Raw genomic sequence first — 13,538 nt, forward strand, 5'->3', positions numbered from 1 at the left:
CATACATTTCCCTGTGGTGAGCGCCACGCGCTAGCCCTGCCTTGTAGCCAAATCTCGTCCTAGTAAGTACTTGTAAGTAAGCACAGTGGCAGACACCCCTGGCACAGACACGCGTCCTCGTGCTGGCTAGGCCCTGAGTGATGGAAAAAGGATTTTACGAAAGATGGAGTAAACGTTGAATGTGAAGACAAGAGGCGCTGGTCGTGTGTTGTATGTATGAAGACAGTGGTCATTCTGGCACGGGAGCTTACCTTATGACGAGGCAGTCGTGACAAGGCGTCAAAGATTGACCCGTCGCCTGGTTACAGGTCATATTAGGTCATGTGTTATGTGTTAGCTGCCTGTGCTCTACGTAGGATAACATGCCTCGCCATGTAGACTCACGAGCCACCTTCCCTGTCCACAGAGTACGACACCTATGACGAACTGAACGGGCCGTGTGCGGACTACCAGCCCGGCGAGGATGACCTGCAAGCCTTTGACTTCATCCGTAAGTTCAGACTGGACGTGCTGGAGCAGAGCTACCCCGGGGTGAAGCGCGTCCAGGGCTCCAACAGCATGCAGACCGCCTACCGCCTCAGGCCTCAGGCCGACCTCAAGATCGCCACCAGGTCAGACCTGCTCCTCCGGGAAGTGCTATGTTCGAGTGTATGATGATAACCTCCTCCTGTTATAACGATATCGAGGATAACATATGTCGTGTTCACTTCCTGTACACGGCGACCTGCTATAATACATGTCTAACATTTTCTCGCTATATATATATATATATATATATATATATATATATATATATATATATATATATATATATATATATATTAGTATTATTATTATATACTTTGTCGCTGTCTCCCGCGTTAGTGAGGTAGCGCAAAGACACAGACGAAAGAATGGCCCAACCCACCCACATACACATTTATATTCATACACGTCCACACACGCACATATACATACCTATACATCTCAACGTATATATATATATATATATATATATATATATATATATATATATATATATATATATATATATATATATATATATATATATATATATATACACACACACACTTGTACATATCTACACATGTACATAATTCATACTGTCTGTCCTTATTCATTCCCGTCGCCACCCCGCCACACATGAAATAACAACCCCTCCCCCCGCATGTGCGAGAGGTAGCGCTAGGAAAAGACAACAAAGGCCACATTCGTTCACAGTCTCTAGCTGTCATGTATAATGTACCGAAACCACAGCTCCCTTTCCACATCCAGGTCCCACAGAACTTTCCATGGTTTACCCCAGACGCTTCACATGCCCTGGTTCAATCCATTGACAGCACGTCGACTCCGGTATACCACATCGTTATAATTCACTCTACTCCTTGCACGCCTTTCACCCTCCTACATGTTCAGGCCCCGATCACTCAAAATCTTTTTCACTCCATTCTTCCACCTCCAATATATATATATATATATATATATATATATATATATATATATATATATATATATATATATACGACTGGCGTATCATACTGGGGGAAACTAAGTTTGATCGCCCTAGAAAATACTGCATTAGCTTAAGAGAGATGTATGTTGTCAGGGGTAAAGATGCAGATTTGACTACCCAGAGCTGTGCAGATGATTGACAGAGTACAGGCGCTCCGTGGACGAGTAGTGCGTCCCTCACCACATATCCTGGGCAGCGAGACAGATCCCTCCTACTGATCACAATACACAACATCTTACACAGAGGCAGGGAGGACCGGGCGTGAGCAAATGACGCTGTTGTCTCCACAAAATGATCGAGAAATGGAGATCATTTTCATCCTCTTAGATGTTGGGAATGTGAAGAAATATAGAAACATCACTCAATACCAGGCAGACACAGACGCTCTCATAAACCAGGTTGATATTGTGAAAGACCTTGGAGTAAACACAGTCAACCAACGGTTGCTCCATTCAGTGCGATGATGGCGGGGTAGATCCTGTGGACCTTCAAGACAACGGAAGAAAAAACAGTGATACAAGGGAGCTCATACAGCAATATACCACTGGCTCCCTCCCCCCAAGCTGTGCGTGAAAGTGGAAGATATATAGAAATCATAGATCAGTGAGGTAAGACTAGAAATACATTCATATCGAAAATGGATATTTTAAACTTTTCACATAAATGAGGAGGCGCAAGTAATGTCAGTCGTGGATTTGAAACGAAATATTTAACAAGTCTGTTCTGGAACGTATCTGTGGTACACCTTTCCATCTGGTAAATCATTTCATATGTTCGTATTCCCGTGTTGTACTGGCCAGCGTTCCTGACCGTGACGCATTCACGGGCCACCCAGGGTCGAGCGCTCAGGCTCGATTCCCGGTTGCGGCACTGGGTCCACAGTCATCCCAGCTGTTCATCCACCCCTAGGGGCTGTACCATCCATTCTGTCTGTCTTTCCTCAAGTAAAGTGACCAACAGTGAACACAATATTCAAGATGGGGACGCCCCAGTGACTTGTGGATAATGAAAATAATTTGCCTGGACTTTCCACTGCTTCTGTGCACTGTTTACTTGGCTTTAGAACACCAGAGATTATTACGCTCAAGTTTTTTATTCATTTACTTCTTGTAGTTCAACAGAAGTCATACTGTAACTTGCCTTTTCATTCTCACAACCGTCACGTACAAATTTGCATTTATTGATCTTGAATTCATTTGCCACCCAGGCGCCCAGCCCATCATGTATATGTCAGTTTGAAGCTGCCCACGTTCACTATCTGATGTAGATTTATTTCCCAACTTTATATCGTCTGCAAATGTCGATATCTTACCATGGAACCTATTATCACCGACCCCAGACTGATCCTTGTGGCACACCACTTGTTACGTCCAACCCTACTGAGGTTTGACCATTACTCACAACTCTTGTGTTTACGGTCACGCAACCACTTTCCCATCCACTGAAGTACAAGCCCCATCTATACCATGTGACTTGAGTTAGTAATGTTTGATGTGGAAATTCATCAAATACTTTTCGAAATGTAGATAAATGACATCGATTGCTTTACTTTCATCATACATTTTATATTTATTGAAGAAATCAAAGTAGTTTTGTCAGACATGAGGGATGTCGTCGAATACCATGCTGCGAGTCATGTATTAAATGATGTTCCTCTACATGATATATAATCTTATCCCAAATGAAGGTTTCCATAACTTGACCAACTACAAACCTTAAGCTGATTGGACGAGTATTTCCGGCCAATGATTTATTTACCTTTCTGAAAAAGGACGTTACTCCAGCAAGGTTCCACTCCTTAGTGACTTCCCCCGTATTAAGTAATGTGTGGAAGAGTTTAATCAAGGGTTTAACTATCTCATTTGTCGCCTGTTTCATTGTCCTTGGATAAACTAATCTGGGCTGCTGTTTTATTTGATTCAATTTCGTAATACCATTCAAAGCATTATTTCTCGAAATGAATATTGTTGTGTTCTCACATCACCCTACAAGGCGGGCGAAATTGTGGATTTAGAAAGTGTCCAGAAGTCTTTCACAGCTCATATTAATGAAGTCCATAAACTAAATTACTGTGAACGACTGAAACTACTAAGGCTGTACTCCCTGGAACGCAGACGGGAGAGGTGTATATATCATCATTTATATCTTGAAATCCATGAAGGTATGTTTTTGGAAATAACATCCTACTGCCACGACAGCCACGGAAGAGTTTGTACAACGCTAAGGTGCGATGTGCAGGATAGAAAACCTTGAACATCTGGGGCCCAAGACTCTTCAACACCTTATCATCTCCCATCAGACACGGGATACACAGTAGACAAGTTTAAAAGTACACTGGAGAAGTACAAGAGTGCACTGGAGAAGTACAAGAGTGCACTGGAGAAGTACAAGAGTGCACTGGAGAAGTACAAGAGTGCACTGGAGAAGTACAAGAGAGCACTGAGATACGTAAGAGTGCACTGGAGAAGTACAAGAGTGCACTGGAGAAGTACAAGAGTGCACTGGAGAAGTACAAGAGTGCACTGGAGAAGTACAAGAGTGCACTGGAGAAGTACAAGAGTGCACTGGAGAAGTACAAGAGTGCACTGGAGAAGTACAAGAGTGCACTGGAGAAGTACAAGAGGTGCACTGGAGAAGTACAAGAGTGCACTGGAGAAGTACAAGAGTGCACTGGAGAAGTACAAGAGTGCACTGGAGCAGTACAAGAAGTGCACTGGAGAAGTACAAGAGTGCACTGGAGAAGTACAAGAGTGCACTGGAGAAGTACAAGAGTTGCACAGGAGAGAAGAGGGTAAGGAGAGGTGCACTGAGAAGTACAAGAGTGCACCTGGGAGAAGTACAAGAGTGCACTGAGAAGTACAAGAGTGCACTGGGAGGAAGTAAAAGAGTGCACTGGAGAAGTACAAGAGTCACTGGAGAAGTACAAGAGTGCACTGGAGGAAGTACAAGAGTGCACTGGAGAAGTACAAAGAGTGCACTGGAGAAGTACAAGAGTGCACTGGAGAAGGTACAAGAGTACACTGGAGAAGTACAAGAGTTGCACTGGAGAAGTACAAGAGTACACTGGAGAAGTACAAGAGTGCACTGGAGAAGTACAAGAGTACACTGGAGAAGTACAAGAGTACACTGGAGAAGTACAAGAGTGCACTGGAGAAGTACAAGAGTGCACTGGAGAAGTACAAGAGTACACTGGAGAAGTACAAGAGTGCACTGGAGAAGTACAAGAGTGCACTGGAGAAGTACAAGAGTACACTGGAGAAGTACAAGAGTGCACTGGAGAAGTACAAGAGTACACTGGAGAAGTACAAGAGTACACTGGAGAAGTACAAGAGTGCACTGGAGAAGTACAAGAGTGCACTGGAGAAGTACAAGAGTGCACTGGAGAAGTACAAGAGTGCACTGGAGAAGTACAAGAGTGCACTGGAGAAGTACAAGAGTACACTGGAGAAGTACAAGAGTGCACTGGAGAAGTACAAGAGTGCACTGGAGAAGTACAAGAGTGCACTGGAGAAGTACAAGAGTGCACTGGAGAAGTACAAGAGTGCACTGGAGAAGTACAAGAGTGCACTGGAGAAGTACAAGAGTGCACTGGAGAAGTACAAGAGTGCACTGGAGAAGTACAAGAGTGCACTGGAGAAGTACAAGAGTGCACTGGAGAAGTACAAGAGTGCACTGGAGAAGTACAAGAGTGCACTGGAGAAGTACAAGAGTGCACTGGAGAAGTACAAGAGTGCACTGGAGAAGTACAAGAGTGCACTGGAGAAGTACAAGAGTGCACTGGAGAAGTACAAGAGTGCACTGGAGAAGTACAAGAGTGCACTGGAGAAGTACAAGAGTGCACTGGAGAAGTACAAGAGTGCACTGGAGAAGTACAAGAGTGCACTGGAGAAGTACAAGAGTGCACTGGAGAAGTACAAGAGTGCACTGGAGAAGTACAAGAGTGCACTGGAGAAGTACAAGAGTGCACTGGAGAAGTACAAGAGTGCACTGGAGAAGTACAAGAGTGCACTGGAGAAGTACAAGAGTGCACTGGAGAAGTACAAGAGTGCACTGGAGAAGTACAAGAGTGCACTGGAGAAGTACAAGAGTGCACTGGAGAAGTACAAGAGTGCACTGGAGAAGTACAAGAGTGCACTGGAGAAGTACAAGAGTGCACTGGAGAAGTACAAGAGTGCACTGGAGAAGTACAAGAGTGCACTGGAGAAGTACAAGAGTGCACTGGAGAAGTACAAGAGTGCACTGGAGAAGTACAAGAGTGCACTGGAGAAGTACAAGAGTGCACTGGAGAAGTACAAGAGTGCACTGGAGAAGTACAAGAGTGCACTGGAGAAGTACAAGAGTGCACTGGAGAAGTACAAGAGTGCACTGGAGAAGTACAAGAGTGCACTGGAGAAGTACAAGAGTGCACTGGAGAAGTACAAGAGTGCACTGGAGAAGTACAAGAGTGCACTGGAGAAGTACAAGAGTGCACTGGAGAAGTACAAGAGTGCACTGGAGAAGTACAAGAGTGCACTGGAGAAGTACAAGAGTGCACTGGAGAAGTACAAGAGTGCACTGGAGAAGTACAAGAGTGCACTGGAGAAGTACAAGAGTGCACTGGAGAAGTACAAGAGTGCACTGGAGAAGTACAAGAGTGCACTGGAGAAGTACAAGAGTGCACTGGAGAAGTACCTACACGCCACACTAGCCAGGCTGTGGAAGTTATGTGGGCCTGAGGGATACAGGCTTTCTGCAGCTTGGTCGATCAACGACCCAATCCAGTCGCTGTGGGGTTAAAGACCTCCAAAGACTGGTAACGCTTGTTTACCTGTGGCGTCTTAGCTGCGTCTCTCCCTCGTATATCATGTGACTGTTCTACGTCTTCTGTCTCATTCTTGTACCTCCCCTGACGATGTGATCATTACATGAAAGTGCACTTGGGAACTTATCGTATTTCATTCTACTCGTGGTTGTCAGCAAATACTAGATCGTGCGAACCGCTGTGACCTTGCAATATATCTTTCTGTTAGACTTCAGCAACATAAATGTAGTATAAGAACGGACAAGAATCAAATGCCTTGTTTAATCACGTTAAAACCTATAATCATTGTATTGACTGGAGTAATGCCATCTCAGTTATTAACTCTTAACTCCAGTACCATGAGAAATATTATTAGATCTTCTATTATTAGATACACAAAAAATTATAATCTTAGTATTAGTGATGGTCTATATACATTAGATAACTTTATTGTTGATAAAATTTGTAAACAATTCACCTTCTTGTCCACATAATAAGTTTATGATACGCTCTTACTGTATCACGACCCCAACCCTACTAGATAAACCTGAACCGTTTCTGATGTATCAAACATTGGAAGATATGGTTCAGTAGCTGTTACCTCTTGTATTGTGAAGGATGTCTCTGATAAATTTACAGTGAAGGATTACCATCAAGGAAATGTTAAAACTCATTTAAGTGGAAGGAATGATAGTGAAATATTGTGAAAAAGTCAAGGAGATTAACGATGTGTTGTGGAAAAGATCCAGTGTACGTCCTGACCAGCCAATATTGGAACGTACATGAGAGGAAGAAATGAACGTGGTAAACGGAAAGAACGTAATTGTACAGTACGTACGTAAGAAGGTTAACTGAACCAGCAGTTGTCATGATTTTCACACGTACTGATGATGCTGACATGTTTACCGTGAGGAACAGCCAGTCTGGACCAGGATGGTGTCATGTGTTCAGCACATAACCGTGCTACACATGCACCTACGTGAACTTCACTCGCACACAAGGAGCAGCATTAGGTGATCCTTAAAATGTTTACATTTCTCTCCTCCTCATTCTGATGCCACTTGTGGAAAAGGAAAATTATATGAAGCTTTTAAGAGTTTTCTCTGAAGAAACAGATGAGCTCATTATTACACAAGTCTTCAGTTGTGTTCTACTGTAACTGTACTACAGGAGTCAGCTCTTACACTGTGCTGTGACGTAGGCAATAAACTGTCAATACATGATTTTCCTGAAATTATAATTACATTTAGAGTCAAGTGAGATGATGTATGCCAGAACCTGCATGAAATTGACCCCAGTACAATACATCAGTTCGCTGTGGCATTATTATCAAGAACTGCAGTAGTAACATGGTGATAAAACCATCTATTCTACATAAGTTCTAAGGGTTTACTTTACATTTAAGTTCTGTTTGTTACACTTTAAGTTTACTTATATTGGTTGTCTTCTGTACTTGGTAACTAAACCTGGAAGAACTCTGTTATCATCAGTCTTGTATGTTATCCTGATACCATATGACGTTACCTGGAGAGTAACTTAGTGAGATATATACATCTTAACACCGCACTTCATATATGTTTCAGTCCTGAAACTTTTAGAAAGTTGAGTTTCACGAAGTGTTTAGTTGCTGATGTAGGTAGACAAGTGTGAAATGTGGTCACACCTGGGCTCCTGGTTGTTCTGAAACGTATATGTAACGATGGATTGATCATCACATCATGATGAACAGTAACGATGGATTGATCATATGATGAACAGTTACGATGGATTGATCATCACATGATGATGAACAGTAACGATGGATTGATCATCACACGATGATGAACAGTAACGATGGATTGATCATCACATGATGATGAACAATAACGATGGATTGATCATCATATGATGATGAACAGTAACGATGGATTGATCATCACACGATGATGAACAGTAACGATGGATTGATCATCATATGATGATGAACAGTTACGATGGATTGATCATCACACGATGATGAACAGTAACGATGGATTGATCATCACATGATGATGAACAGTAACGATGGATTGATCATCACATGATGATGAACAGTAACGATGGATTGATCATCACATGATGATGAACAGTAACGATAGATTGATCATCATATGATGATGAACAGTAACGATGGATTGATCATCACATGATGATGAACAGTAACGATAGATTGATCATCATATGATGATGAACAGTAACGATGGATTGATCATCACATGATGATGAACAGTAACGATAGATTGATCATCATATGATGATGAACAGTAACGATGGATTGATCATCATATGATGATGAACAGTAACGATGGATTGATCATCATATGATGATGAACAGTTACGATGGATTGATCATCATATGATGATGAACAGTAACGATGGATTGATCATCACATGATGATGAACAGTTACGATGGATTGATCATCATATGATGATGAACAGTAACGATGGATTGATCATCACATGATGATGAACAGTTACGATGGATTGATCATCATATGATGATGAACAGTTACGATGGATTGATCATCACATGATGATGAACAGTTACGATGGATTGATCATCATATGATGATGAACAGTTACGATGGATTGATCATCACATGATGATGAACAGTTACGATGGATTGATCATCATATGATGATGAACAGTTACGATGGATTGATCATCACATGATGATGAACAGTTACGATGGATTGATCATCATATGATGATGAACAGTAACGATGGATTGATCATCACATGATGATGAACAGTTACGATGGATTGATCATCATATGATGATGAACAGTAACGATGGATTGATCATCATATGATGATGAACAGTAACGATGGATTGATCATCATATGATGATGAACAGTTACGATGGATTGATCATCATATGATGATGAACAGTAACGATGGATTGATCATCATATGATGATGAACAGTTACGATGGATTGATCATCATATGATGATGAACAGTAACGATGGATTGATCATCACATGATGATGAACAGTAACGATGGATTGATCATCATATGATGATGAACAGTAACGGTGGATTGATCATCACATGATGATGAACAGTAACGATGGATTGATCATCATATGATGATGAACAGTAACGATGGATTGATCATCATATGATGATGAACAGTAACGATGGATTGATCATCACATGATGATGAACAGTAACGATGGATTGATCATCATATGATGATGAACAGTAACGATGGATTGATCATCACATGATGATGAACAGTAACGATAGATTGATCATCATATGATGATGAACAGTAACGATGGATTGATCATCACATGATGATGAACAGTAACGATGGATTGATCATCACATGATGATGAACAGTAACGATGGATTGATCATCACATGATGATGAACAGTAACGATGGATTGATCATCACATGATGATGAACAGTAACGATGGATTGATCATCATATGATGATGAACAGTAACGATGGATTGATCATCATATGATGATGAACAGTAACGATGGATTGATCATCATATGATGATGAACAGTAACGATGGATTGATCATCATATGATGATGAACAGTAACGGTGGATTGATCATCATATGATGATGAACAGTAACGGTGGATTGATCATCATATGATGATGAACAGTAACGGTGGATTGATCATCATATGATGATGAACAGTAACGATGGATTGATCATCATATGATGATGAACAGTAACGATGGATTGATCATCATATGATGATGAACAGTAACGATGGATTGATCATCATATGATGATGAACAGTTACGATGGATTGATCATCATATGATGATGAACAGTTACGATGGATTGATCATCATATGATGTATAACAGAACGAATGGTTGATTCTCATCACATGATTGATGACAGTAACGATGGATGACCAATCACAGTTGATGAACATATCTGGATTGATCATCACAGAATGATCGTAACATGATTGATCATCACATGATGATGAACATAACGATAGATTACATCATAGGTTGATGAGAACAGTAACGATGGATTGTCATCCATCAAGATTGATGAACATATCATGATGATCATCACATGATGAACAGTAACGATGGATTGATCATCACATGATGATGAACAGTAACGATGGATTGATCATCACATGATGATGAACAGTAACGATGGATTGTTCATCACATGATGATGAACAGTTACGATGGATTGATCATCACATGATGATGAACAATAACGATGGATTGATCATCACATGATGATGAACAGTAACGATGGATTGATCATCACATGATGATGAACAATAACGATGGATTGATCATCACATGATGATGAACAGTTACGATGGATTGATCATCACATGATGATGAACAGTAACGATAGATTGATCATCACATGATGAACAATATTACACATTGTATCTGATTCCTGGGGATACATCACTTATACACGAACGTAAGAAAGATTCATCAACTGTAATAGGGCAATTAGAACTTTGTATAACATCAGTTTTTATTCCATATAGATGATACGGAAGACCTTGTGTTGTTGTGTTATAGATAGATAACGATAGATAGTTGAGAGTATGGCCAGAGGTAGGCTGTGTGAGCGAGTCGTGACTCCCACCCTGGTGTTTGCAGGGAGATCTTCCCGCTGGGGCTGCCTCAGGAGTTCTCGCTCATCTGCACGTACCAGGCCCGGAGGCCTCACCGAGCGCCCTGGGACATCATCCGAATCGACGACCTGCAGGAGAGGCCCCAGTTTGCCGTCACCCTCAACCCTGTCACCCAGAATGTCGAGTTCTCCATCCTGTCATACGACGGAACACTCCAGACTCTCGAGTTCGACCAAGCACAGGTTCGTGTACATATCCTAGCATCACCAAGCACAGGTTCGTGTACATATCCTAGCATCACCAAGCACAGGTTCGTGTACATATCCTAGCATCACCAAGCACAGGTTCGTGTACATATCCTAGCATCACCAAGCACAGGTTCGTGTACATATCCTAGCATCACCAAGCACAGGTTCGTGTACATATCCTAGCATCACCAAGCACAGGTTCGTGTACATATCCTAGCATCACCAAGCACAGGTTCGTGTACATATCCTAGCATCACCAAGCACAGGTTCGTGTACATATCCTAGCATCACCAAGCACAGGTTCGTGTAGATATCCTAGTATCACCAAGCCCAGGTTCGTGTACATATCCTAGCATCACCAAGCACAGGTTCGTGTACATATCCTAGCATCACCAAGCACAGGTTCGTGTACATATCCTAGCATCACCAAGCACAGGTTCGTGTACATATCCTAGCATCACCAAGCACAGGTTCGTGTACATATCCTAGCATCACCAAGCACAGGTTCGTGTACATATCCTAGCATCACCAAGCACAGGTTCGTGTACATATCCTAGCATCACCAAGCACAGGTTCGTGTACATATCCTAGCATCACCAAGCACAGGTTCGTGTACATATCCTAGCATCACCAAGCACAGGTTCGTGTAGATATCCTAGCATCACCAAGCCCAGGTTCGTGTACATATCCTAGCATCACCAAGCACAGGTTCGTGTAGATATCCTAGTATCACCAAGCCCAGGTTCGTGTACATATCCTAGCATCACCAAGCACAGGTTCGTGTACATATCCTAGCATCACCAAGCACAGGTTCGTGTACATATCCTAGCATCACCAAGCACAGGTTCGTGTACATATCCTAGCATCACCAAGCACAGGTTCGTGTACATATCCTAGCATCACCAAGCACAGGTTCGTGTACATATCCTAGCATCACCAAGCACAGGTTCGTGTACATATCCTAAGATCACCAAGCACAGGTTCGTGTACATATCCTAGCATCACCAAGCTGAGGTTCGTGTAGATAAACTAGGATCACCAAGCACAGGTTCGTGTACATATCCTAAGATCACCAAGCACAGGTTCGTGTACATATCCTAGGATCACCAAGCACAGGTTCGTGTAGATGTCCAAGCATCACCAAGCACAGGTTCGTGTAGATATCCTAGGATCACCAAGCACAGGTTCGTGTAGATATCCTAGCATCACCAAGCACAGGTTCGTGTAGATGTCCTAGGATCACCAAGCACAGGTTCGTGTAGATATCCTAGCATCACCAAGCACAGGTTCGTGTAGATATCCCAGCATCACCAAGCACAGGTTCGTGTAATTATCCTAGCATCACCAAGCACAGGTTCGTGTAGATATCCTAGGATCACCAATCACGTTTGTGTAGATGTCCTAGGATCACCCAGCACAGGTTCGTGTACATATCCTAGCATCACCAAGCACAGGTTCATGTAGATAAACTAGGATCATCAAGCACAGGTTCGTATAGATATCCTAGGATCACCAAGCGCAGGTTCGTGTAGATATCCTAGCATCACCAAGCACAGGTTCGTGTAGATATCCTAGCATCACCAAGCACAGGTTCGTGTACATATCCTAGCATCACCAAGCACAGGTTCGTGTACATATCCTAGCATCACCAAGCACAGGTTCGTGTAGATATCCTAGCATCACCAAGCGCAGGTTCGTATACATATCCTAGCATCACCAAGCACAGGTTCGTGTAGATATCCTAGGATCACCAAGCACAGGTTCGTGTAGATATCCTAGCATCACCAAGCACAGGTTCGTGTAGATATCCTAGCATCACCAAGCACAGGTTCGTGTAAATATCCCAGCATCACCAAGCACAGGTTCATGTATTTATCCTAGCATGACCAAGACAGGTTCGTGTAGATATCCTAGGATCACCAAGCACAGGTTTGTGTAGATATCCTAGGATCACCAAGCACAGGTTCGTATAGGTATCCTAGGATCACCAAGCATAGGTTCGTGTAGATATCCTAGGATCACTAAGCACAGGTTCATGTAGATATCCTAGGATCACCAAGCATAGGTTCGTGTAGATATCCTAGGATCACCAAGCACAGGTTCATGTAGATATCCTAGGATCACCAAGCACAGGTTCATGTAGATATCCTAGGATCACCAAGCACAGGTTCATGTAGATATCCTACGATCACCAAGCACAGGTTCATGTAGATATCCTAGGATCACCAAGCACAGGTTCATGTAGATATCCTAGGATCACCAAGCACAGGTTCGTGTAGATATCCTAGGATCACCAAGCACAGGTTCATGTAGATATCCTAGCATCACCAGGCACAGGTTCGTGTAGTTATCTTAGGATCACCAAGCACAGGTTCGTGTAGATATCC

The 13,538-nt window shown here is 42.4% G+C and overlaps 1 protein-coding gene across 1 annotated transcript in view; it reads left to right on the plus strand.

Annotated features, from left to right (window-relative positions):
• The window catches only part of LOC139749883 (uncharacterized), a 293,444-nt gene that overhangs the window by 126,587 nt on the left and 153,319 nt on the right, over positions 1–13,538 (plus strand). Inside the window, 2 exon segments of the mRNA XM_071664262.1 lie at positions 407–611; positions 10,929–11,145. Of these exon segments, the coding sequence (XP_071520363.1) occupies positions 407–611; positions 10,929–11,145 (422 nt within the window).

This window comes from Panulirus ornatus, chromosome 8 (assembly GCF_036320965.1).
Source record: "Panulirus ornatus isolate Po-2019 chromosome 8, ASM3632096v1, whole genome shotgun sequence".
Lineage (NCBI taxonomy): Eukaryota > Metazoa > Arthropoda > Malacostraca > Decapoda > Palinuridae > Panulirus > Panulirus ornatus.